The sequence below is a fragment of the Periophthalmus magnuspinnatus genome, chromosome 3 (assembly GCF_009829125.3).
Source record: "Periophthalmus magnuspinnatus isolate fPerMag1 chromosome 3, fPerMag1.2.pri, whole genome shotgun sequence".
Lineage (NCBI taxonomy): Eukaryota > Metazoa > Chordata > Actinopteri > Gobiiformes > Gobiidae > Periophthalmus > Periophthalmus magnuspinnatus.
Window position 1 is genome coordinate 193,509 of NC_047128.1, and position 26,413 is coordinate 219,921.

Below are 26,413 nucleotides of genomic sequence, written 5' to 3' on the forward strand. Positions count from 1 at the left end.
ACATTCACAAAACAAAACTAAAATCATTTTATTTGTAAATTTGTTGCATCTTTTTCCTTCTCTCATAAACCAGGAGCAGAGATGGTGTTGCATTAATGTTCATTTATTTAAAGTAGAAAAAATAGATGTATCTCTGAGTGTTTGGGTCTAGTCCTGTGTGGTGTTAGCATTAGCATTAGCCGCTAACGTCTCTCCCTCCGCTAGCCCCTCTGTGGTGGTCTCAGTCTGCTCTTCTGGGGGTCTTGGGGCTTCGTGGATCTCCAGGCCGGTACCCTCCTCGTCCTGCGGCTCTTCCTCAGCAGAGGGCTCCCCTGGGTAAGCTTTGTGGGGCTGGTCTGGCCCCTGCCCCTGGTCTGATGACCCCTGCCCCTGGTCTGATGACCCCTGCCCCTGGTCTGATGACCCCTGCCCCTGGTCTGATGACCCCTGCCCCTGGTCTGATGACCCCGGCCCCTGGTCTGATGACCCCGGCCCCTGGTCTGATGACCCCTGCCCCTGGTCTGGCCCCTGCCCCTGGTCTGGCCCCTGCCCCTGGTCTGGCCCCTGCCCCTGGTCTGGCCCCGGCCCCTGCTCTGATGACCCCGGCCCCTGCTCTGATGACCCCGGCCCCTGGTCTGGCCCCTGCTCCGGCCCCTGGTCCTGGAGGAGGCTGAGTCGGTTGTTCAAGTCGTTTCGTTCTTTTTGCAGAGCTCGACACAGACGCTCAAGCAGCTCCAGTTTACCCTGTAGAGCCTTGAAGTGACCGTCACGTAAAGTTTTCTGAAAAAAAGAAGAGAAATATTTTTGATTGTAATATCTCCCTCTAGTGGTGGTTCACTGCAGTAACAATGGCTCCCTCTAGTGGTGGTAAACTGCAGTAGTAATGGCTCCCTCTAGTGGTGGTTCACTGCAGTAGTAATATCTCCCTCTAGTGGAGGTACACTGCAGTAACAATGGCTCCCTCTAGTGGTGGTTCACTGCAGTAGTAATGGCTCCCTCTAGTGGTGGTAAACATGTTGTGTCTTGTATTTAAAAGAACAGTCTGGTGATACATCCAGACGGCTCCAGTTATGAACAGGACTTTACTGTAGCACTGCAGCTGGGCCCCAGAGGTCAGAGGTCACACCAGAGGGGTTCAAAGGCAGAGCAGAGGAGTCATGGACATTTATCAGACACAAAAGTGTAAATTATAAAAAATAAATCACTGCAAAACAAAATGGAGCCGACTGTAAAACTAAATACAATTTATGTTTCACAGATGAAGACGCTTTGAACTAAAGTCCAGTGTCATGTGACACAAGGCTCATGATGAGTTCACATGTGGCCAGTTCACATGTGGCCAGTTCACATGCAGCCAGTTCACATGTGGCCAGTTCACATGTGGCCAGTTCACATGTGGCCAGTTCACATGTGGCCAGTTCACATGCGGCCAGTTCACATGTGACCGCTCAGGCCCTTGTGTGGTGTTGTGTTGACTGTCGTGTTCGTTCTAAATGTGTGTAAAGTCTTTGAACATAATCGTTTGTGTGAAGGCAGCAGCCTCGACACATTTGTCTAAAATTCACTGAATTATTTGTCCAAGTTCCTCCTGAACTTTATATTTATAGATTTTCATCCGTTCCACAGGACTGACCTGCAGCCTGAGCCCTTTTTCTTTCACATTCCAAACTTTAGTGTTGTAATATTTACTCAACGTGTTTCACAATGTTTAATGGAACAAATCTCCTCCTCTGCTTTTCTCAACTCTCAAACCAAGACCCCGAAACGAGCCCCCGAAATCCACCAAAATGTGTTTGAAAACAAAACAACGAAATAATAAACTAGTAAGTCATTAAAGTCCCATGATGCACTGCTCTGTTCTGTTTCCTCACACAGACCTGGACCTGTGTTTTGTTTCATTCTCACATGTTTAACACACAAACCTGCAGATTTAGGCTGAGTTCTTCTCTTAAATTGAAAACACTCTGTTCCACCTTGTGATGTCATCATGTGGTGATACAGGAAGTGCTCCACTGTGTTTTTAAACTCCACACACCTTCATTTATAGAATCATTTGGATCATTTCAGTCCTGGAGTTGTCTCTTATCTCGACTGAACTAAAGATAAAAGGAGGAGTTCACTTGAAAACTCCCACTTGATGACATCACAAGGTGGAACGTCACATTTTGATCTTTGTAGATGTTTCAGACTAATAATAAAGTGACTCAAACATGTGAATGAAACAAAACACAACTCCAGTGTGTTTTTGAGGAGGTCAGGGGTTAAACCTCAGCTTTGACGGTCACATGTTGATTTGAAAACTAAACCTGGTGTGTTCTCACCTCCTCCGCCATCTGCAGCAGCGCCTGGTTGTTGCTCTCCCATTTGGTTCTCCACTGAGTCGTCTCCTTCTCCAGTTTTTTTATTTTCTTTGTCATCTGAGGTTAAAGGCACAATAAGGAGTCATTGTGTGTCATGTACAGACAGAATCATAAACTGTGTGGTACCTTCTCCATCTCCTGTCTGAATGTGCTGAACACCTCGTTACTTTTGGCCAGAGTGGTCTGAAACTCTTCAAACTTGTCCATGTACAGAGAGAGCTGAGACAGAGGAGGAGGAGGAGGAGGGGAGGAGAGGAGGAGGGGAGGAGGAGGAGAAGGAGAGGGTTTTAGATCTGACTGTCTCGCAGTGAGTGACACCAGTGTTACATCTAAAACTACCAGAAAACAGAAATATCCCACATGTGAGCGCCAGAAGAACCATCTCAGTCTGAGGACTTCAGGGACCTGCTGATGTAGTCCCTGTTTAGTCCCTGTTTAGTCCCCGTTTAGTCCCCGTTTAGTCCCCGTTTAGTCCCCGTTTAGGTCTGCTTTAGCCCCGGTTTAGCCCCAGTTTAGCCCCAGTTTAGCGCCGGTTCAGCCCCGGTTCAGTCCCGGTTCAGTCCCGGTTCAGTCCCTGTTTAGTCCCTGTTTAGGTCTGCTTTAGCCCTGGTTTAGTCCCCGTTTTGTCCCCGTTTTGTCCCCGTTTGGTCCCCGTTTGGTCCCCGTTTAGCCCCGCTTTAGCCCCGCTTTAGCCCCGGTTCAGTCCCTGTTTAGGTCTGCTTTAGCCCTGGTTTTGTCCCAGTTTTGTCCCAGTTTTGTCCCAGTTTAGCCCCTGTTTAGCCCCTGTTTAGTCCCTGTTTAGTCCCTGTTTAGTCCCTGTTTAGTCCCTGTTTAGTCCCTGTTTAGTCCCTGTTTAGTCCCTGTTTAGTCCCTGTTTAGTCCCTGTTTAGTCCCTGTTTAGTCCCTGTTTAGTCCCTGTTTAGTCCCTGTTTAGTCCCTGTTTAGTCCCTGTTTAGTCCCTGTTTAGTCCCTGTTTAGTCCCTGTTTAGTCCCTGTTTAGTCCCTGTTTAGTCCCTGTTTAGTCCCTGTTTAGTCCCTGTTTAGTCCCTGTTTAGTCCCTGTTTAGTCCCTGTTTAGTCCCTGTTTAGTCCCTGTTTAGTCCCTGTTTAGTCCCTGTTTAGTCCCTGTTTAGTCCCTGTTTAGTCCCTGTTTAGTCCCTGTTTAGTCCCTGTTTAGTCCCTGTTCAGTCCCTGTTCAGTCCCTGTTCAGTCCCTGTTCAGTCCCTGTTCAGTCCCTGTTCAGTCCCTGTTCAGTCCCTGTTCAGTCCCTGTTCAGTCCCTGTTCAGTCCCTGTTCAGTCCCTGTTTAGTCCCTGTTTAGTCCCTGTTTAGTCCCTGTTTAGTCCCTGTTTAGTCCCTGTTCAGTCCCTGTTCAGTCCCTGTTCTGTCCCTGTTCTGTCCCTGTTCTGTCCCTGTTCTGTCCCGGTTTAGTCCCGGTTTAGTCCCGGTTTAGTCCCGGTTTAGTCCCGGTTTAGTCCCGGTTTAGTCCCGGTTTAGTCCCGGTTTAGCCCCGGTTTAGCCCCGGTTCAGTCCCGGTTTAGTGACTCATTGATTAATTAGATTGAGTTTTGTTCAGTTTAAACCTCTCTCTTCCTGTAGATGTGAGACAGACCTGGACTTTGACAATGTTTAAATCCAGACTCTGTTTATCTGTGACTAAAGGGTTTTATTCTGCCTTTTCTCTTTTAATGTTACTTTTATGATTATTCATGTTTTGATTTGTTGTTTTTTTTGTCTTTCTTATTCTGTAAAACTCTTTGAATGACTTTGTGTTTGAATTATCTTACAGTTCAGAACCTCCCTCATGTGATTTATGCAAAATATATTAAAAAACAGTGGCCCTGATATCACACAGAACAATATTTGAGTATTTAGAAGTTTGATAACAATACTCAGAGCTAAACATGAGCCGTGGTTAAACCTGTGCACAGAATGAAGCACAGACGTGTGTCATGTCCTTCTCTCAGACTAAACGTGTGTTTGAGCTCATGTTAGAATAATCCCACCTGCTGTTTGAGCTGCGTCTCCTGTTCTTTCATCTGTTCACATTTTCGTCTGGAGTCTGTGGCGTCTTTGAGCAGCTGCAGCATAAAGAGAAACACCATGCTTTTATTTTGAAGGTCCACAATATGGACTCCACATGTTCTAAAGATCCTCAAAAACAAACACGTGAATTAAACAAACCACAGCTCCAGGTCTGTTTGTGATGAGGAAACATCAGAGTCACATGGACCTTTAACTCTATTTTATACATGTGTGTCACGCTGGTACCATCTCACGTGTGTACTGCATATGTGTATATATATATATATTTATTTCGCTGGTACCATCTCGTGTGTACTGCATATGTGTATATATATATTTATTTCGCTGGTACCGTCTGGCGCTCCCTCTGCTGCTTCTCCTCCACCTCCTTCATCATGTCTGTGATTCTCTGGAGCTTGGCGTCCATCAGCTGCTGTTGGAGCTCCTTGTGCTTGAACACTTTGTCCATGTGCTGCAGAGACAGAGAGGACAGTGAGACGAGCCGCGGATGGTCAGACGAGCCGCGGACGGTCGGGCGAGCCGCGGACGGTCAGAGGAGCCGCGGACGGTCAGACGAGCTGTGGTCATGATGTACTGTACATGATGTGAGACAAGGTGATGCTAGCACAAATAAAAATGCTTCCTGTACTCGGCACAAACTCCACCGGTCCAGTGTTGGATCTGATCGTTTCCATCAGTATCACTGCATTTTCATATTAAAGATACACTGTGTACTTTTTCTGGTGGGTGGTTCCCTCACTTACACGTCTCCATGGCATCAGGCGAACCCACCCAGTGTTTATTTAATCACAAACACTTTTATCTGCACTGGACAGGAAGGACCAGAGCAGGCTCCATCTCCTGAGGACACTCAGGTCTTTGGAGTGAGAGGGACACTCCTGAAGACCTGAATGACTCTGTGGCATCAGCCTGTACAGTGTGGTCTGCAGGAGCATCACAGAGAGGACGAAGCTGGACAAGGTCATCAAGAAGTCCAGCTCCGTCCTGGGCTGTCCTCTGGACTCAGTGCAGGAGGTGGGGGACAGGAGGGTCCTAAGGTCATTTCTATGCTGGTCCATGAGTCTCGCCCCCTGCAGGACGCTCTGTCCTGGAGAGCAGCTTCAGTGACTGATTCACTCTCTCTGTGTGAAGGAGTTTTCAGGTCTTTCCTTCCTGCTGCTGTCAGACTGAACAATGAACACAGTGAACACTGAACATGTGTCATTCACACGTATGTGCAATACTCGAGTCACTTTATGGAGATGTTATATTAGAGTCTATTTTTAGTTTATTTTTAAGTCTATTTTTTAAATTATTTTAAACTATTATCTATTAGCAACTTAAATCAGAAATGTCGCGCAGTACGGCTTTAATCCTGACAAATGACACAGAAGTATTGAAGTGTGTGAGTTTAATTCTCAGAGTAAAGACTCGACTGAGGACGAGCTCAGCTCTGAATGAGGCTCATCGAGGTGAGAGCAGGAATAACGACCAATGTGGAATTCTGACTTGAGTGTCATAGCAACCAAAGAGCCAATCAGGAGCGAGGCTGATGAAGGTAACGCCCCTTCCCTCTCACACTGCAAAATAGTGAAATAAAAACCCCAGGATCATGTAGAGGGTTAATACATTTAAGACCAGAATGAGTCTGAAGCAGCAGAGACAGAGAGAGGACAGAGGGGGCGCTGTTTAACACAGAAAAAACTGCACAGGAAGTGCACCATGATCACTTCCTGTTTGTAGCGCGGCGCTAGCAGATTAGCTCTGTGCGTTTATATAAACAGTGAGAGTTCAGATTCACTATTAAACCGTCTGTACTCGAGTACATGTTGTGTCTTGTATTTAAAAGAACAGTCTGGTGATACATCCAGACGGCTCCAGTTATGAACAGGACTTTACTGTAGCACTGCAGCTGGGCCCCAGAGGTCAGAGGTCACACCAGAGGGGTTCAAAGGCAGTGCTTGGAGTTTACAGTTTAAATACTCGTGTCTGTGTAGTACTCACGTCTGTGTGCAGTACTCACGTCTGTGTGCAGTACTCGCGTCTGTGTGCAGTACTCGCGTCTGTGTGCAGTACTCACGTCTGTGTGCAGTACTCGCGTCTGTGTGCAGTACTCGCGTCTGTGTGCAGTACTCGCGTCTGTGTGCAGTACTCGCGTCTGTGTGCAGTACTCGCGTCTGTGTGCAGTACTCACGTCTGTGTGCAGTACTCGCGTCTGTGTGCAGTACTCACGTCTGTGTGCAGTACTCGCGTCTGTGTGCAGTACTCACGTCTGTGTGCAGTACTCACGTCTGTGTGCAGTACTCACGTCTGTGTGCAGTACTCACGTCTGTGTGCAGTACTCGCGTCTGTGTGCAGTACTCGCGTCTGTGTGCAGTACTTCTACACCAGCTCCATGTTTTCCTGTCTGAGTTTGTGTAGTACTCGTGTGTAGAGGTCGTGCGTGTGTGTGTAGAGGTCATGTAGAGGTCATGTGTGTGTGTAGAGGTCGTGCGTGTGTGTAGAGGTCATGTGTGTGTGTAGAGGTCGTGTGTGTAGAGGTCACGTGTGTACCTCCTCTCTGAGCTCGTACTGCTCGATGAGCTTCTTGAGCTTCTCCACCAGCTCCATGTTTTCCTGTCTGAGTTTGGCGTTCCTGGAGCTGTGCGTTTCCATCTGAGCCTCGATGTCGCTGAGCGTGGACTGGAAGTGCAGCATGGCCTCTTTCCTCTGCTCGTCGTACTCCCGCGACCGCTGAGCGTTCTCCTCCTGAACACCAGGGGGAGCAGGAGAGTCACAGTGGGTTCAACATTACACAAATGTGCCGTATTACACAGTCACATAAGAAAAGGTCTGTGTGGATATATTTCAGATTCTAAACATGTCCCTCTCAAAAAACATCACAGTCACAAGCTAGCTAGCATTAGCATTAGCATTAGCCAACAGTTTTTCAGTGAGTCGCTCTCTCTCGGATTTGAAGCACATTTTCAGGAGCCTGTGATCAATCCATTTTATATTTTGTCTACAGTTTTCAGATGATCTTAAAACTTTTTGCTAATGTGTGCGATTTGTCACCATGGTAACTGCTGAACACCCCGCCCTAGAGAGACATGTAGAACACCCCCAAGTTAATGTCACTGCACAGTATGAACAACATAACTGTCAAATGGCGGCACAAGGCAGTTTTTGTTTCTTGTAAATTTCATGGTTTACTCTTTTCTAAAAGTTAAATTCACAAATGTTGAACCTGATCATTTCTGCTTAAGATTATTAGACAAAAAGCACTTGTATAAAAAATGCTCACACGGGCCGAGCTTTCTTTAAATTCATTTTTTAAACATATTTGTACTGTTTTTTTACGTTGTTGTGTGAATATTTGGATACTGTGATTCAGGGACTTTTTTACCGTCTTGTGCCTCTGAGACAAACATAGCACCAAACTCCTCACTGTGCACAGAGTGAGGTCCTCACTGTGCACAGAGTGAGGTCCCCACTGTGCACAGAGTGAGGTCCCCACTGTGCACAGAGTGAGGTCCCCACTGTGCACAGAGTGAGGTCCCCACTGTGCACAGAGTGAGGTCCCCACTGTGCACAGAGTGAGGTCCCCACTGTGCACAGAGTGAGGTCCCCACTGTGCACAGAGTGAGGTCCCCACTCCCCAATCCAGGTCCGGACATTTCAACAGGAAACATGGGCAAATATTCAACCACCAAACATGTTTTTAAAGAGACTGTACCTGATTTAATGATCTTAAAACATGAAAAACAGAGCCGTCGTTTTAAAGTCTGCAGTGAGTATCCTGATTATTCACCACAATGAGTTTTAAAGTGCATTTCAGAGTTTTGTCATCACTCCTCCAACCACAGCTAGCATGCTAACAGTGCAGCGTCCAGCCCGTCCTGCCCCATATGTCCGAGTGCCCCCGTGTCCTGTGTGTCTCTGTGTGTCTCTGTGTCCCACCTTGAGTGTCTTGTTGTGTCTCTGCTGCTCTCTGCACAGACTCTCCAGTTTGCTGTGTGTCTCTGTGTGTCCCTGTGTGTCTCTGTGTGTCCCTGTGTGTCTCTGTGTGTCTCTGTGTGTCTCTGTGTGTCTCTGTGTGTCCCTGTGTCTCACCTTAAGTGTCTTGTTGTGTCTCTGCTGCTCTCTGCACAGACTCTCCAGTTTGCTGTGTGTCTCTGTGTGTCTCTGTGTGTCCCTGTGTGTCTCTGTGTGTCTCTGTGTGTCTCTGTGTGTCCCTGTGTCTCACCTTAAGTGTCTTGTTGTGTCTCTGCTGCTCTCTGCACAGACTCTCCAGTTTGCTGCGTGCGAGGATGGCTTTACTGTGCTCCGCCTGTAGGTGGAGTTTCTCCTTCACAATCTGAGCCTGTTTCTTCTGTAGAGCCTTGAGCCGCTTCTGCATCGACCGACTCTCCTCCAACTGCACACAACACAAACACTAAACAACTGCACACAAACACACAACACAAACACTAAACAACTGCACACAAACACACAACACAAACACTAAACAACTGCACACAACACAAACTGCACAGACGTGTGGTTTTGTCTCTGTTCATTTTTAAATCATTTTTAAAACTTTAAATTTAGTCAAAGGATTAAAACTAATTTTTAGTTTGAGTCCAGAGTTTGTCAAATACTGATTCTGTTGAAAATGCCGTGCTAATCAACTAGACCCAGAATGTTTTAATCACACAGAATATACATGTTCTCTCTGATTATAAACTGCACTGTTACTCCAGACGTCCTGGAGTTTGTTTATGGTTTGGGTCAGAGACAAACAGACTCCACGTGTTCCATTCATGATAAAACAGTTCATACAAAATAATAACCGGAGTCTCACCAGATCGGCGTACTTCTTGCACAGAGCAGCGAGTTTCTCTTCAGGCGTGTCCAGAGAGTTCAGCGCCTGCATCAACAGAACCACCTCCTTCCCTGAGGTCAGACACACGACAAGGTCCAGTGTGAGTGGGACCTCAAACAGGGACCTCAAGCCTGTCACCCTCCATCCCCAGTTATCCCCTCCCCAAAGGACGGAGGAGCGTACAGACTTTGAATAATATTTTTTGTAATGTTTTGTAATCATGTTCTTTGTAACCAGGGACACAATCTTTTCTTTTGTTACAGATGTTCATTATTATGCATCAAATAAACCAACTCTGACTGAACACATGTTTATTACCAGGTTTACTTTAGACACAAACTTTGTACACAGTAAATGTTTCATACACATCTAAACGTGCTCATGAGCGACTGCTTCAGCCTCGTCCTGTGTGTGCTTCTATCTAATGAAGCCAAAATGGAAACAGAAAAGCCCAAATAAACTAAACTACAGCTGTCAGTTACCTCAACTTTCTGTCAACTGTTTACTGTACTAACCCTCTAACCCCAACTCCCCGTCCCTGAGACTAAAATAATGATCCAAACCTCCAGGGTCCAGCTCTGTGTCTCCGTCTGTGGGACTGTCCTCTCGTCCCGGAGTCTCCCCTCTCTCCTCGTCAGCGCCGCAGGAGCCAAAGTCAGTCTCCACCTCCTAAAAACACCAAAACACAACTTTCACTTGGAATGATTTCAGAATTAAAAGAAAAATGGAACTGAAAAGTTTTTAAGTCTAAAATGATCGTAGTAATAATTTTACATATTTAATTATGATTTGTGGGACAATTTTGACATAAATATCATAAAGACAAAAAATAGAATATTATTGGCTACAATTGAAAAAAGAAAACACAGTTACATAAGACACATAGAGGACGGAAGAGTGAGTGAACAAGAGGAGGAACAAGAAGGACCCACCGCAGTAAAACATAATGAACACACTTTAGAATGAGTGATGTTTTCAAGAAGGTGTCAGTTCAACACAAGGGAACTATTTAAAAAACAGTCTTTTAAATCAGCTAAATCAGGTCTAACACTTTTACTTTACCGTGGTTACAAACAAAACACAGGATGACAACGATTAGACGATATATTATCTGGTGATTTGTGCTTAACCATAAAAACATTCAGTCCAAAAACAACGCTGCACAAAGTGACTGCAGCTCTGGACCAGTTTGGACTGAAACGGGGCTGTGGGGGAGTTTGGAATTAATTAAAATCATCGGTTTCTCTGGATTCTAAACAATCTCATCGGACTCAGTCATGAAAAATCCATCATTCAATCTCTAACAACAATGAGGATACGATTCTCTGCAGGGAAACATCAACCAGAGACGGAAACATTTATTTACTTTAAACAAAAACACAATTTGACAAAACTGATCCAAAAAATCCAAAATTAAAAGAAGCCTCTGCACCACAGTTTGAGAATCATCGTGTTACATAAATGTAGTAACTCCTGGGATGTGAAAGTCTTGCAACATTAAAACACAACTCAGTTTAATAAATGCGTTTACTTGACAAGGGCTGTCCAGCTCAGGAGGAGAGTCGCTGCCTCCCACAATCCTCCTCGTCTCCACGTCCAGCTCCATTTTGAAGGTCAAAGGTCACGATATCTAGAGTATAGAGAAGATATGAGTTATTATTAGGAACTTAAAAAATATGAAACACTCACTCGCAAAATAAGCTTCATATTTAAATCGAACCAAACAGTATAATTGAAATCATTTGAAAGTCAATGCATTTATTTATATTTATAACAATTGAAAGTTGAGTTTATATAATTTATGTCTAAGAAAAAACTCCCCAGAAGGTTTTTAAAAGGCTCCACACACAGTAACATTAAAAACACACAGCAAACAGATTTAACTTTACTCATCAATGAACAAAAAGACTGATGCAGTGAAGCTACAGCACAAAAACAAAACCTTAAATATAAATATGTAATACAATAAGAATGAAGTAGTGTGTGTTTGAACGAGGCCTGTACAGAACAATACACTTTATGGTGCAGACGTGTGTGTTCTAATTCTCATAAAAGACAAAATATCAGCCGACTTCACAGGAGACGTATTCTAGGGCTGGTTATAGACTGTATAAAGAACTAGACCATAGACTGTGTCTATATAAATATATATACTCTGTGATCACATTTTTATACAGCGCTTTTTCCACCTTCAAGTCTATATGTTTAGTCTAGTCTATATAAACAGTTCATAATCTGTATATAAACTCTTCACACCGATCACATCACTGAATCCAGACACACATCACATTTTGAGAATCTGCGTGTTGTGTTTTCATAAAAGAAGCATTAATAAAGATTAATAAAGTAAATCTGCTCTACAGCAGCACTGAGGCGACTAACGCTGCAGAGCTAACGCTAAGCTAAAGTGAGCAGGCTGGAAATGACCTGTCTGAACTTTGACCTTACCTAACCTTCAACACATTATCTCATTATCACAACATTTCACCTCATTATCAGTGTTTTGTCCAGTTGACAGACTTAAACTTAATCTTTTGCAACATTATCATTATCTCATTATAATTATCACATTATAATTATTACATTATCTCATCATTGTCACATTATCATTATCTCATAGTTATCACATTATCATTATCATATTATCATTATCTCATTATCTTATATTATCATTATCTCATTATCACCACATTATCACTGAATGTAAAGTCTGAGCTGCTCTTAGATTCATCTGGGAACAACATTATTTACTAATGTCAAACTGTTTACCTATGCAACTATAATGTCTAAAATACAACACACATAAACCAAAGCTGACAACTATCCCATAATATTCTCTCCTTGAAATCATCAGCAGAAATATGTAAATGAGTAAATATGTAAATGAGTAAATATGTAAATGAGTAAATGTGCACGTGCTCAGGGTCTATGTCCAAACTCCGCACAGACATGAGACTAAAGCTCCGACTGACCAAAGTCTGTGTCACATTATCACATCCAAACTGGAGTGAGTCTACCTGGGCATCCGGGTTAGTTCAGAGCAGCTGCACGCGCTCAGCACACCGACAGGTGAGAACGACCTGAGGTCAACTCAGAGAGTTCAACGAGGGACAAAGACCAAACTCACGCCTCATATTTACACCTACACAGGCCTGAGGAGGAGCAGGAGGTGCAGCTCTGTCCTGGAGGAGGTGCAGCTCTGTCCTGGAGGAGGTGCAGCTCTGTCCTGGAGGAGGTGCAGCTCTGTCCTGGAGGAGGCTCAGGGCTGTGACAGAGGCTCTTTCTGTGCTCAGGCTGTGGGTTTCTCTTCAAACACAGCGCGGGCTGCTTCTTCTGGAACATTAGCCACAAAGCTACAAGCTAACAGCACAACGTGTAAACGTTTCCCAACACGTCTCCTCTTCTGACAACACCTGTCACACCTGTCACACCTGACACACCTGTCACAGTCTCTGCTCCTGATGTGGAAGGTCATAGATAAACAACTTAAAAGAGACAATATCCACAGCCGCGGAGCTAATCTCGTGCTCAGCTACATGTGGCTAATGGTTGAACTTTACTTGGTCAAATTTAAACTTTAAAGTCACAAACAGATCAGAGAGTGAGAGGATTAAACACCTCAAACATCTCAGAGTCCACTGAGTCCTGCTCTTCATCCTGTCCTCATAAAACACTCATGTCTGTGACAAAAACAGTCTTTACCTGTGAGTGCTGTTTCCTGATGCACGGAGCAGCTAGCATTAGCATTAGCAACAGGAACAAGCGCCACTTCCGGTTTGACCACTTCAAAATACAGCTCCTGCGCATGCGCATCATTCAGAAATTAAAACTACATAATGATTTTGTAACGTCAAGAAGAAGAGAAATGAGCTTTAAACTGCGATACTTTTAAAGTTATACTTTTAAATGTGTCTCCCCCTGGAGGAGGACAGCGGGACAGACATCACTACAGTTTAATTATTACGCCATCACATTTGCCCAAACTTATTTTCTCCCCCAGTTCCAAGAAGGCACTTATTATTTCTGAACATGAACATTGATCTAAACAGCCCCCGGTATATATGCAGTGTGTAGTTACTGCCACCAGGGGGCGCCACAGTCACGCTCTGTCACCGGGAGCAGCTGCTCTATATTGTTTTTGTTTTTTTAATGTTATTCATTTATTTAGTTTTAATGTAGCTGTGTTATAAAATATGAACATTTCCAAACTTAAACAGAGCCGCTGTAAAGTTCACTGAGTCCTGTAGATACAGTTATTATCTAAGATGTTTTTAAGTAGCAACATTTGTGTAATTTGTATTATTATTTTTATAATAATATGTATTTGTGATGCTGTAGTTATTTTAATCCATTTCTAACTGTTAAATTAATGGAGATTTTCTCCTGGTTCTGTGCCCACTTTTCTTTTTCTGTTCCAGCCAATCAGCGCAGACCTGTGTGTGTGCTCGGGCTGTGATTGGCTGAGTGGGCTCCGTCACTGCTGTAGTGGCCTGTGATTGGTCAGACTCAGTCTCCAAAGGTTCTGGTCCCGCCCCTTTTCTCTTCTCGTCGTTTCATCCACAAACGAGTCAGAAAAACACGGACTATCCCGAGATTTAGACCCGAGATTTAGACCCGAATCTGGAGTTTCACCTGGACCAAAGCCCGGGACAGTTTCCCGCGTGTCCGGAGCCCACGCGCGGTACGTGCACGCCGTTTATCTGTGTGTGTGTGTGTGTGTGTGTGCGTCTGTGTGTGTCTCTGTGGACACTGAGTGGACACTGAGGCAGAGGGACAGAGCTGTGAGACTCGGCTTCAAACTGCCTTTTTTCTCCACTGAACAGAGCGCTCTGAGAGATGTGTGTAAATATCTCTGTGTTTAAATGTGTTTAATTGTGTTTTATGTGTTTAAATGTGTGTTGTGTGTGTTGTGTGTGTTGTGTGTGTTATGTCTCTGATCTGTTCTGTTGCTCTTTAACTTTGCTGAAGCCTGGTTTTCTCATATTCCCTGAGTTTTACCTGCAAAACTAATGTTCTCCAGACACCAGTGTGTGTGTGGGTGTGTGTGTGTGTGTGTGTGTGTGTGTGTGTGTGTGTGTGTGTGTGTGTGTGTGTGTGTGTGTGTGTGTGTGTGTGTGTGTGTGTGTGTGGGTGTGTGTGAGTGTGGGTGTGTGTTTGGGGTGTGTGTGTGTGTGTGTTTGGGGTGTGTGTGTGTGTGTGTGTGTGTGTATGTTTATGTGTAAAAGCTGCACAAATGAGGAATTCCCCAAATATTTCAGATAATTTTACAGAAATCCCACAAATTTGTCTTTTGTAATTTATAAATTGCTCTGAACTGTTCAGCCTCAAGAGCAGAACATTAAAGCATCCACCTCTGAGGAGGTGGAGAGGAGGAGGTGGAGAGGAGGAGGTGGAGGAGGTGGGGTCTTTTCCATGTTCTTAAATAACAGGAGTGTTTCTTTAGACTCTTGTTCTCAGACTCAGTGCAGCTGTAAAACTGTGTGATTCCTCATTAACTCAGTGACTGAAGTGGAACAGGCTGAACACCTGAGCTTCTCCTCTTTTTATAAATCACTTGTTTTGTTGGAACAGTTTGTGCTAAATGTTTATGGGGAAAAGATGAGAAGAAAAGTGCAAAAATACAGGAAGAATAAGTGACGTCTTAAACCGGCCGTGTTCAGTCTGTTCAGATGTTTCTTCATGTTTCAGTCGTTTCTTCTCGTTGAGTTTCTGAAGTTTTATTTGGACTGATTCAAGTTTGAGTTTAATCTTTAATCCACTATTTTAACGCCATTCTGCCGATCTGCCCCGTTTAACCTCCACCTGTGACACGCCCCCTGTGACACGCCCCCTGTGACACGCCCACAGTGACACGCCCACTGTGACACGCCCACAGTGACACGCCCAATGTGACGGACACGCCCACTCTCAGTGTCCTGTTGTTTTAAGCCAGATGCCCTTCCTGCACAGACTTCTCTTTCATACTGACTGAAGTTGATGTTTCAGGTCCGTGCGTTTCAGGGATATTTAAGTTAATGGTAATTGTCAGGGATGGGCTCAAGTGGATTTTTATTTTGTTACTTGAGCCGATACGATAATCGATATTTATCTGTTAAAATCCACAGCGAGGCCACGAAATGATTTTAAAATGAAGTAAAAATCACAAATAAACTTCACTTTTATAAACTATCAGAATATCTGTAAAATGTGTCACAGACGTAACTTTCCTGTTTCATTTTGTGCAGAAAAACATCGGTATCGAATACAGGTTTCAAATGGTGATATCAGCCAACACCGATACACAGGAGAATCTGTGTCATTTAGACCGATACCGATACTGGAGCCGATATATCGGGGAAAAACCCTAATAATCATTATTTCTCACAAAAAATTTTACAGTAAAATTTGATACTATGACATCCCTAGAAACAGACTCTGCTCCTCTCTGCTTTTCTCTGCTCCTCTTTCCTCCTCTATGCTCCTCTCTGCTCCTGTCTGCTCCTGTCTGCTCCTGCCTGCTCCTCTCTGCTCCTCTCTGCTCCTCTCTGCTCCTGCCTGTTCCTCTCTGCTCCTCTCTCCTCCTCTCTGCTCCTCTTTCCTCCTCCCTCCTCCTCTCACCCTCTTCATCCTCTTTATAGACTGAATGGTAAAATCCTGTCTCTTTGTAAACGCACGTGGCCTGACGGAGAGAGCGGCGTTTTAGACTCAGGTTGTCATGGAAACAGGTCCATAGAGACGCCCAGCCCGAGGTCAGGGTCCAAGTGTCGCCTGAACGAGAGGGAGGAGGCAGCCGAGCGAGAGGGAGGAGGTGGCCGAGCGAGAGGGAGGAGGCGGCCGAGCGAGAGGGAGGAGGCGGCAAAGAGTTTACAGTTTACAGAAGATTAAAGATCACCAGAAAAATATAAAATCAAAAACACAAATTCTAAAGAGACAGACCAGGTCCCAGTTAGTTTGATGTCACAGCTTCAGCTCCAGGTGAAGCTCATCGAGGCCGGAGCAGGTGCAGAGGGGAATTTAGAGCCGAGTTCCATATTTGGAATTGAGATCGTGAGTATCATAGCAACTAAAGAGCCAATCAGGAGCGAGGCTGTTGAAGGTAACGCCCCTTCCCGCAACGCAGTCAGTCAAACCTGTTGCTAACGCTAACAGGAGCGACCTCGGGGACAGAAGGACCTGATTTGTCTGTTATTAATGTTCATATCTTGATTTACAGACACAATAGTGAAATAAAAACCCCAGGATCATGTAGAGGGTTAATACGAACATTTAAGACCAGAATGAGTCTGAAGCAGCAGAGACAGAGAGAGGACAGTTTATACAGACAGTGAATTGGAGCCAGAGTCGATGGAGCAGGAAGTGCAACATGATCACTTCCTGTTTGAACGTTAGCGATGCAGGTTAGCTCTGTCTGTTTATTTAAACAGACTATGGTCCAGGTCTTGGTTCAGGAGTAAATGCCTTTGTTTTTCACCTTGTGCATCAACAGCAGTAACTGAATCCTAGACTGTTTATATAAATGGACGTGGCTTAACCTGTCTCAGTGTTATCGTTTATCGTCTGTATTTACTTCATCGATATATCGAAGTTCAGAGTGTGATGGAGAGCGTTTGTTCAGAGGTGTATTCATGCTTTTTTCTTTCATTTCTGTGTTTATAATGTGAGCGCCCACAGGAGCAGGACGGCGGGCTCTGGAGTCCCGCGTCCTCCGGGGTTTAGACGGGTCAAATTAATCGTCTGTGAGGCTAAATATTTCCCTAAGCATTCATGCACAAAACCCCTGTTGAAATACGGCCGCGCTGGCTCGGCTGGTTACGCCTCAGTCCTTTGAAGACGTGAGCGTATTCCCAGATCTGCAGAAACAGAAGAGCAGCACCAGGCGGAGGAAGGACCCGAGCGCAGAGAGAACGGCGAGCTGAGCCCACTTCCTGTTCAGCCGCCAAACAGGAAGTCACATGTGGACAATGGCTGGACCTCAAAACCAACTCAGTGCAAAAGTAAATGTAGAGCAGTTTACCAAAGGAAACAGGTGGAGCGTTCTGTTCAAGACCATTTAAAACTGTTCAGTAAAAGTCTGTATTTGCTCTAGTTTTTCTGGTGTTAATATCTTGATAAACATTTTTTACAACCCTCCCCAAAACCTTCAGCAGCCTCCTGATTGGCTTGTTGGTTGCTATGATACGCGTGGCTCCAGATTAGCCGCTGTACCTGCTCTGGCCTGGATGAGCTTCATTTGGAGCTGAAGCTGTGACTCTCGCTGTGTCGCTTCTTCAGTTTGGGCTTCGTCTTATTAATCAAACTGGGGATTGTCACATTTTTGAACAGCCGCCATCACAAAGGCTGCAGTTATTAAAGTAATGTGTCCTCTGTGGTGCAGGGTGGAGCCAACGCTGGATTCAGGCAAAGGATTTAGATTTGAAGCGTTTTGTGAAGGCCTGTCCCCAAAACATGGAGCCACCTTGTGATGTCATCGTGTGGTGATACAGGAAGTGCTCCACTGTGTTTTTAAACTCCACACACCTTCATTTATAGAATCATTTGGATCATTTCAGTCCTGGAGTCGTCTCTTATCTCGACTGAACTAAAGGTAAAAGGAGGAGTTCACTTGAAAACTACCACTTGATGACATCACAAGGTGGAACAGAGTGTTTTGATCTTTGTAGATGTGACAGACGAATAATAAAGTGACTCAAACATGAGAATGAAACAAAACATTAGAACATTAAACTCACAGGAGTCAGATTTACATAACACAGAACTTTACTTGACTTTTTGTAGATTGATTTTTTTCAGATCTGGCGTCACTTTGACCTTTTGTTTGTCGCTTTTCCTGTGGAGAATAACAACATCCTCTAGAGCTCCACCCAGCGCCGCTCAGACTCGGCCCTCTGCGCGTTTCTGTTCGTTTCTCTGCTCTGCTCGGTCCCGGTCGGCCCCTGTCGGCCCCTGTCGGCCCCTGTCGGCCCCTGTCGCTCTGAGTTTTGTCGGTCCTTTAGTCTCTGCAGTAGAACAGTGTTGTGTCATGTGACTCCTCTAAACTCTTTTTCCTGACGTTCTGAATCCGTCTGTTTCTGTCGTTTTCTGTTTCTTTTCTAAACTGTGGCACTGCTGTGTCTGCTGGAGGAGGTTGTTCTTGTTCTGCTCCGTCAGACGAGGCCTCACACATTCCACTGAGTGTTTACCTTCCTCTCTCCTCCTGAAGACTATTGTTAGCTCTCTCTCTCTCTCTTCTTTCTCTCTCTCTCTTCTTTCTCTCTCTTCTCTCTCTTTCACTCTCTCACTCGCTCCGGTGCTCCTCTACATCTTTCTTTCTTCTTCTACTTAAGTCTCTCCTCACTTTACTTTACTCCTCTTTCTTTTGGCAGTAGAACGGCAAGTATGGGGTTTACACAAGTTTAATGCCATACTTTGGAATATTTAACAGCATCCTCTCTCCTCCTGTCACTTTCTCTCCCTCTTACCACCCCTCCCTCTCCTCCTCTTTTCTCCCCTGTCGGCTCCTCTCGGCTCCTCTCGGCTCCTGTCGGCCCCTGTCGCCTCCTCTCGCCTCCTCTCGCCTCCTCTCGGCCCCTGTCGCCTCCTCTCGCCTCCTCTCGCCTCCTCTCGCCTCCTCTCGCCTCCTCTCGCCTCCTCTCGCCTCCTCTCGCCTCCTCTCGCCTCCTCTCGACATTCGTCTCTGCTGATTTGCAGTTTAATGATTTGCCGGGGGCTCGGTGAATGAAGTCACGTTTTATCTCACATTCCTTTGGGCTGAGACACTGTTCAAACAGAAAAGACAGCGCTCTGCACGGGCCGATGATGGAGACGAGGACGAGAGGACGAGGACGAGAGGGCGGAGACGAGAGGGCGGAGACGAGGACGAGAGGGCGGAGACGAGGACGAGAGGGCGGAGACGAGGACGAGAGGGCGGAGACGAGGACGAGAGGGAGGAGACGAGGACGAGAGGACGAGAGGGAGGAGACGAGGACGAGAGGGCGGAGACGAGGACGAGAGGACGAGAGGGAGGAGACGAGGACGAGAGGGAGGAGACGAGGACGAGAGGGAGGAGACGAGGACGAGAGGGCGGAGACGAGGACGAGAGGGCGGAGACGAGGACGAGAGGACGAGAGGGAGGAGACGAGGGCGGAGACGAGGACGAGAGGGCGGAGACGAGGACGAGAGGGCGGAGACGAGGACTTAGAGCCTGGACCATAGACTGTTTATATAAATGGACATAGCTAACCTGCTAGCCGCCGTGCTACAGACAGGAAGTGATCATGTTGCACTTCCTGATCTGGTCTTGTTGTCTCGTTGTGTTTCATTTGGAGCCGATCGCTGTGGCGTCGCGTGATGTGTTTCCTGATCTCAGTTCTCCGTTGTCTGTAGTGATGCTGAAGTGTTTTTCGCAGTGACACATTGACGGTTAAAGGTGCAACATCAGTCACAGCTCATCTTACAGGTCATCTCTGTGGCGAGGCGAGCCCTGCTGTCATTAACAGTGCATCATTTTCAAGATACTTATGATCAAAGCTCCTTGTGTTTAAATACAAGTTACATTTAAGGGGACATTAAATAAACTACTACATAAACTACTGCATACTGCCGTGGTGTCCTTGGGCAAGACATTTTTCCCACATTACAGAGGAGAGCGGGTGGTGATTGTGTTTACAGACAGAGTGAGGAATGAGACGTAAAGGTGCAGTGTCCAAGGATTTATTATAAGAGAGTCACTGTAGGGCTGTGTGGAGCTGTGTGGAGCTGCTGTAGGGCTGTGTGGAGCTGCTGTAGGGCTGTGTGGAGCTGCTGTAGGGCTGTGTAGAGCTACCGTAGGGCTGTGTGGAGCTGCTGTAGGGCTGTGTAGAGCTGCTGTAGGGCTGTGTGGAGCTGCTGTAGGGCTGTGTAGAGCTGCTGTAGGGCTGTGTGGAGCTGCTGTAGGGCTGTGTAGAGCTGCTGTAGGGCTGTGTACTGCTACTGTAGGGCTGTGTAGGTCTATGTGGAGCTGCTGTAGGGCTGTGTAGAGCTGCTGTAGGGCTGTGTACTGCTACTGTAGGGCTGTGTAGGTCTATGTGGAGCTGCTGTAGGGCTGTGTACTGCTACTGTAGTGCTGTGTAGGTCTCTCTGGAGCTGTGTAGAGCTACTGTAGGGCCGGATCTTCTCTCTCCTCGGTCTTGTAGAGCGGCTCTTCTCTCCTCAGTCTTTTGGAGCGGCTCTTCTCTCCTCAGTCCTGTAGAGCGGCTCTTCTCTCCTCAGTCTTTTGGAGCGGCTCTTCTCTCCTCAGTCTTTTGGAGCGGCTCTTCTCTCCTCAGTCCTGTAGAGCGGCTCTTCTCTCCTCAGTCTTTTAGAGCGGCTCTTCTCTCCTCAGTCCTGTAGAGCGGCTCTTCTCTCCTCAGTCTTTTGGAGCGGCTCTTCTCTCCTCAGTCTTGTAGAGCGGCTCTTCTCTCCTCGGTCTTGTAGAGCGGCTCTTCTCTCCTCAGTCCTGTAGAGCGGCTCTTCTCTCCTCAGTCTTTTGGAGCGGCTCTTCTCTCCTCAGTCTCTTAGAGCGGCTCTTCTCTCCTCAGTCTCTTAGAGCGGCTCTTCTCTCCTCAGTCTTATAGAGCGGCTCTTCTCTCCTCAGTCTTATAGAGCGGCTCTTCTCTCCTCGGTCTTTTGGAGCGGCTCTTCTCTCCTCAGTCTTTTAGAGCGGCTCTTCTCTCCTCGGTCTTGTAGAGCGGCTCTTCTCTCCTCAGTCTTTTAGAGCGGCTCTTCTCTCCTCAGTCTTATAGAGCGGCTCTTCTCTCCTCAGTCTTTTGGAGCGGCTCTTCTCTCCTCGGTCGCTGCCTGGACTTGTTTTTGGTTTTGGGAGTGTTTCCGTTGCTCTGTAGAAACTGTGGCTCTATGTTTAGCTCTGTTTTGTTTAGAGCTGGATAATTATGGCTGCACATTTGAAATGGAGGAATGTTTTGGTTTGTTTTGCTCCAAAGACTCTGACTTCAGGGCTGTGAGTGTTTCAGGGTCAAGAGCTCGTTTCAGGACTCGTTTTTCCCACGTTTTTACATTTGGACTGGACAGAAAGTTGAGTTGGTTCTATAGTTTGCTCAGAAGCTCTAGTTACAAAACACAAAAACACACACATTCACACACCAGTGTACACATGCACTGGGGGGAGGGGGGTTAAGTGTCTTGCCCAAGGACACAACGACAGCATTCATCTGTGGGAGCTGGAATCACACCACCAACCTGTGATGTTTCTCGAAAGCAGGATTCGAACCTCCAACCTTCAGATCAGTGGACAAACGCTCTACCAACTGAGCCACGAGTTACAACTTGTTCAGAATCTTGTCTTCCAAATTTGGAGCCGAGTTCCATATTTGGAATTCTGATCATGAGTATCATAGCAACCAAAGAGCCAATCAGGAGCGAGGCTGTTGAAGGTCACGCCCCTTCAGCCCACACCCTTGTTTAACAGGGAGCGGGCGCTTAGCAACACTGTCAATCAAACCTGTTGCTAACGCTAACAGGAGCGACCTCGGGGAAAGAAGGACCTGATTTGTCTGTTATTAATGTTCAGATCTTGATTTACAGACACAATAGTGAAATAAAAACCCCAGGATCATGTAGAGGGTTAATACGAACATTTAAGACCAGAATGAGTCGATGGAGCAGGAAGTCGCTCATGATCACTTCCTGTTTGTAGCGCAGTGCTAGCAGGTTAGCGCTGTCCATTTATATAAACAGACTATGGTCTTAACCCCAGTGTATTCCGGTAAAAAATGCTCTCACCCCTCCTCTGACCCCAGCTCTGACCCCAGCTCTGATCCCAGCTCTGACCCCAGCTCTGACCCCAGCTCTGACCCCTGCTCTGACCCCTGCTCTGACCCCAGCTCTGACCCTCTTTCTGGACACACGCTCGCTCTCGTTCTGTTTCCTTCAGCCTGGCCCTGTCCTGCCAAACCCGTCCCACAAATGAAAAAGGTTTGTGAGGTTCAGGAGCCACAGGAAGAGCCACATGAAGAGCCACATGAAGAGCCACATGAAGAGCCGTAACGTCACTAAAAGGATTAAACTGGTCTTTCAAAAATAAACTCTTTGGCGTCTGGGGGTGAAATCTAAGATGGTCGTTACATAAACGCTCTGCAAAGACTTTCTAAAAATAAATATTCTTTGAAGTTGTTGGGAAATGTGTCCTTCAGTCAGAGTGTGTGTGTGTGTGTGTCCTCTGTGTGTGTGTGTGTCCCCTCTGTGTGTGTGTGTCCTCTGTGTGTGTGTGTGTGTGTGTGTCTGTGTGCGTCCTGTGTGTGTGTGTTGTTCTGTGTGCGTCCTGTGTGTGTGTCTGTGTCTCCTGTGTGTGTCCCCTCTCTGTGTGTGTCCTCCCTGTGTGTGTCTCTGCCGTCTCTTCGTGGTGTCCTGGATGTTTCTCCTGGATGTTTCTCCCGGATGTTTCTTTTGGATGTTTCTCCTGGATGTTTCTCCCGGATGTTTCTCCCGGATGTTTCTCCTGGATGTTTCTCCTGGATGTTTCTCCCGGATGTTTCTTTTGGATGTTTCTCCTGGATGTTTCTCCCGGATGTTTCTCCCGGATGTTTCTCCTGGATGTTTCTCCCGGATGTTTCTTTTGGATGTTTCTCCTGGATGTTTCTCCTGGATGTTTCTCCTGGATGTTTCTCCTGGATGTTTCTCCTGGATGTTTCTCCTGGATGTTTCTCCTGGATGTTTCTCCCGGATGTCGTGGAGCCTGTAGTTTGTGGAGAGAATGGGATCAGCAGATGCTTCAGGACGGAGTCTGAAGGGTCTGACCCGGATCTGACCCGGATCTGACCTCACCTGACCTCACCTGACCTCAGCCTTTTCAGCAGGTCTCACACAATAATAAAAATACATCAGGCTGGGGGGTTCTTCTTGTATGTCTATGGCGGAATGTTCAGCGCTCACCGTGGTGACACATGGAAACACTGTTGAATGAGTTTTAAGAGGGAAAAAGCCTGTGATCATTCCGAGCGTCCATGGTCCTATTTAAGTGTTTGATTTTCAGCTAAATGAGCGCGTGTGACTAATGCTAATGCTAATGCTAATGCTAGCATGTGACTGTTGGCTAATGTGGTTTGACAGGGACATGTTTAACAGCACAAATTAACTCACCCATTAAAGTTCCAAATCATTTCCTTCTGGTCGGCCGGTGGAAACACAAAGCTCAGATTCAACTTTAACTTGAGTAACAGACAGAGCAGAGCCTCTAGTTAGCTTCAGTTAGAATGTGGATGACATCAGCTGCAAAGTATAAATAAGCACTTTTCATGACTTTAACAGACCAGAGTGAAGTTTTGCCCTCACAGTAATGATAACATCTAACATGCTAACAAAATCTAGCATGCTAACAACCTTTAGCATGCTAACTTGCACTTCCTTATTCTCCTACACTCTTTATGTTTAATGACCTGAACCTCAAATATATGAAAATGGGTCAGAGCCACAGTCTGTTTATATAAATGGACAGAGCTAACCTGCTAGCTGCCGCGTTCCAAATAGGAAGTGATCATGAGCGACTTCCTGCTCCATCGACTCTTCATTCTGGTCTTAAATGTTCGTATTAACCCTCTACATGATCCTGGGGTTTTTATTTCACTATTGTGTCTGTAAATCAAGATCTGAACATTAATAACAGACAAATCAGGTCCTTCTTTCCCCGAGGTCGCTCCTGTTAGCGTTAGCAACAGGTTTGATTGACAGTGTTGCTAAGCGCCCGCTCCCTGGTGAACCAGTGGTGTTTGTGTCAGTGGTGTAGTTTGAATATTATTGTTTATTGTGGTATTTCTCTGTAGCGATGCTGTTCTTCAGAGCGTTCTCGTGCGGAGCGTTCTCGTGCGGAGCGTTCTCGTGCGGAGCGTTCTCGTGCGGAGCGTTCTCGTTCGGAGCGTTCTTGTCCAGAGTGGTCTTGTTCTTGTTCTTTGTTCTTTCAGTCTTTTTTATTTGAGTCATTACAGACCTGCCCTTCATAAAAATGACTGTAAAACTTTGGCTGTTGTTTGTCAAAGAACTAAAATACAAAGCAGTTTTATTCTCTCGCTCAAATCCATCAGAGCACGAGACTGAGTGTGTGTGTGTGTGTGTGTGTGTGTGTGTGTGTGTGTGAAATTCTCCAGTGTTTCTCCCAGTGTGATGTGTTTAAAGCTCCTGTATCACACAATCTGACTGTTGTAGCTTTAATCCATGTTCTAACAATGTTCTCCGCTCAAAAACAGACCTGGAGTTGTGTTTTGTGTTTTTGTTGTAGTGCTGGTGTAGTAGGTGGTGTTGTGTTGTACTTGCAGTAGGTGGTGTTGTAGTTGTAGTAAGTGGTGTTATAGTTGTAGTAGGTGTTGTGTTGTAGTTGTAGTAGGTGGTGTTGTGTTGTAGTTGTAGTAGGTGGTGTTGTTGTACTTGTAGTAGGTCTGGTTGTTGTAGTTGTAGTAGGTGGTGTTGTGTTGTACTTGTAGTAGGTGGTGTTGTTCTTGTAGTAGGTGGTGTTGTACTTGTAGTAGGTGGTGTTGTACTTGTAGTAGGTGGTGTTGTGTTGTAGTAGGTGGTGTTGTGTTGTAGTAGGTGGTGTTGTGTTGTACTTGCAGTAGGTGGTGTTGTAGTTGTAGTAAGTGGTGTTATAGTTGTAGTAGGTGTTGTGTTGTAGTTGTAGTAGGTGGTGTTGTGTTGTAGTTGTAGTAGGTGGTGTTGTTGTACTTGTAGTAGGTCTGGTTGTTGTACTTGTAGTAGGTAGTGTTGTTCTTGTAGTAGGTGGTGTTGTACTTGTAGTAGGTGGTGTTGTACTTGTAGTAGGTGTTGTTGTGTTGTAGTAGGTGGTGTTGTGTTGTAGTAGGTGGTGTTGTGTTTTAGTAAGTGTTGTTGTTGTACTTGTAGTAGGTGGTGTTGTTGTAGTTGTAGTAGGTGGTGTTGTGTTGTAGTAGGTGGTGTTGTGTTGTACTTGTAGTAGGTGGTGTTGTGTTGTAGTAGGTGGTGTTGTACTTGTAGGTGGTGTTGTGTTGTAGTTGTAGTAGGTGGTGTTGTTGTGTTGTAGTAGGTGGTGTTGTGTTGTAGTAGGTGGTGTTGTACTTGTAGGTGGTGTTGTGTTGTAGTTGTAGTAGGTGGTGTTGTTGTGTTGTAGTAGGTGGTGTTGTAGTTGTAGTAGGTGGTGTTGTGTTGTAGTAGGTGGTGTTGTGTTGTAGTAGGTGGTGTTGTTGTGTTGTAGTAGGTGGTGTTGTGTTGTAGTAGGTGGTGTTGTAGTTGTAGTTGTAGTAGGTGTAGTTCTAAATGTGCCTCTGTCACTTTCACACTGTCTCATGTGTTTATGGAGTGTCAGACTCAGCAGGCGTCACTCATTCACACCACATAGCACGCGATGCTAACAGAGCTAACAGAGCTAACGGAGCTAACGGAGCTAACGGAGCTAACGGAGCTAACAGAGCTCAGCTTTGGGGTCTGGATTTAGGCTGGACGTTTAAAAAAAAAAAAATCAATGTATTTATATTTTATCATCACATTTATCTTCTGTACTAAAGTTTTTCATAATTTCATGTGTTTTATTTGAGCCGAGTCACTTGAGGGCCTCATAAAACAGAGTGATGTCACACTCTGCTTGAATCACTGCAGATCAAATCAAATCATTATATTGTTTTTCTCCATAAATATGTTTTATTTTCAAAAATCTGCTCATGTTGGATCAGTCTCTTCCAAACACTTTAAACACATAAGGACAAAAAGTGTCTCCTGATGGGACCTGATGGGACCTGGTGGGACCTGGTGGGACCTGGTGGGACCTGGTGGGACCTGGTGGGACCTGATGGGACCTGGTGGGACCTGGTGGGACCTGATGGGACCTGGTGGGACCTGGTGGGACCTGGTGGGACCTGGTGGGACCTGGTGGGACCTGGTGGGGCCTGGTGGGACCTGGTGGGACTGGAGCAGGCCCCATCATTTATAGAAATCTGAGTGTAGAGAAATATGACTGTCTGAATGAACACACTCCTCTCACCACAGACCACTTCACTTTAATGGCCCATTGCCCCTGTGATCCCTCCTCCTCCTCCTCCCTCTCCTCCTCCTCCTCCCTCTCCTCCCTCTCTCCCCTCCCTCTCCTGTTCTCTATCAGGTCCTCACATCACTAAACACAGGTCATATCAGGACTCAAATCCATCTCTGAATCCAAACACTCAGGTTTAACAGGCCGTGTCCAGATCAAACCTCAGACGCTCCAGTCCCACAGGACGAGGTCTGGGGCAGAGAAACAGATTTAAAATAGATTTTTAAAAG

General features: G+C 45.9%; 2 protein-coding genes and 2 non-coding genes across 5 annotated transcripts in view; 1 reads left to right on the forward strand and 3 right to left on the reverse strand.

Annotated features, from left to right (window-relative positions):
- Positions 1-147: 147 nt before the first annotated feature.
- On the reverse strand, positions 148-12,964 carry LOC117388983 (gamma-taxilin-like). The gene is made up of 11 exons (XM_033986537.2): positions 12,908-12,964; positions 10,737-10,835; positions 9,769-9,874; positions 9,185-9,276; positions 8,588-8,758; positions 6,916-7,110; positions 4,715-4,834; positions 4,344-4,418; positions 2,466-2,558; positions 2,301-2,396; positions 148-759 (listed from the first exon to the last, which is right to left on the reverse strand). Exons 2-11 carry the CDS (start codon positions 10,809-10,811, stop codon positions 148-150), a joined length of 1,635 nt encoding a protein of 544 aa, XP_033842428.2. The 5' UTR covers positions 10,812-10,835; positions 12,908-12,964.
- Positions 994-1,129, reverse strand: LOC117393947 (small nucleolar RNA SNORA50). Its single transcript, XR_004543324.1, has one exon. It is a non-coding gene; the product is annotated as a small nucleolar RNA SNORA50 (small nucleolar RNA).
- Positions 6,190-6,325, reverse strand: LOC117393945 (small nucleolar RNA SNORA50). Its single transcript, XR_004543323.1, has one exon. It is a non-coding gene; the product is annotated as a small nucleolar RNA SNORA50 (small nucleolar RNA).
- A 784-nt stretch (positions 12,965-13,748) lies between the features above and the next one.
- The window catches only part of ccdc102a (coiled-coil domain containing 102A), a 46,314-nt gene continuing 33,649 nt past the window's right edge, over positions 13,749-26,413 (forward strand). Inside the window, exon 1 of one of the 2 annotated variants that reach the window (XM_033990821.2) lies at positions 13,749-13,886. The gene's annotated coding sequence lies outside the window, so the exon portion shown is untranslated. Of the gene's footprint in view, positions 13,887-22,397; positions 22,993-26,413 lie in introns of those variants that run through there. The other variant, XM_055229246.1, reaches the window with a different exon arrangement.

Excerpts from the sequence above, each read along its gene's own strand:
- LOC117388983 (XM_033986537.2), bottom strand. The coding sequence starts at position 10,811 with ATGGAGCTGGACGTGGAGACGAGGAGGATTGTGGGAGGCAGCGACTCT. Across the intron at positions 4,835-6,915 it reads AGTACGAGCTCAGAGAGGAG|CACATGGACAAAGTGTTCAA; the intron begins GTACACACGTGA and ends CTGTCTCTGCAG. Across the intron at positions 2,559-4,343 it reads AGACGCAGCTCAAACAGCAG|CTCTCTCTGTACATGGACAA; the intron begins GTGGGATTATTC and ends CCTCTGTCTCAG.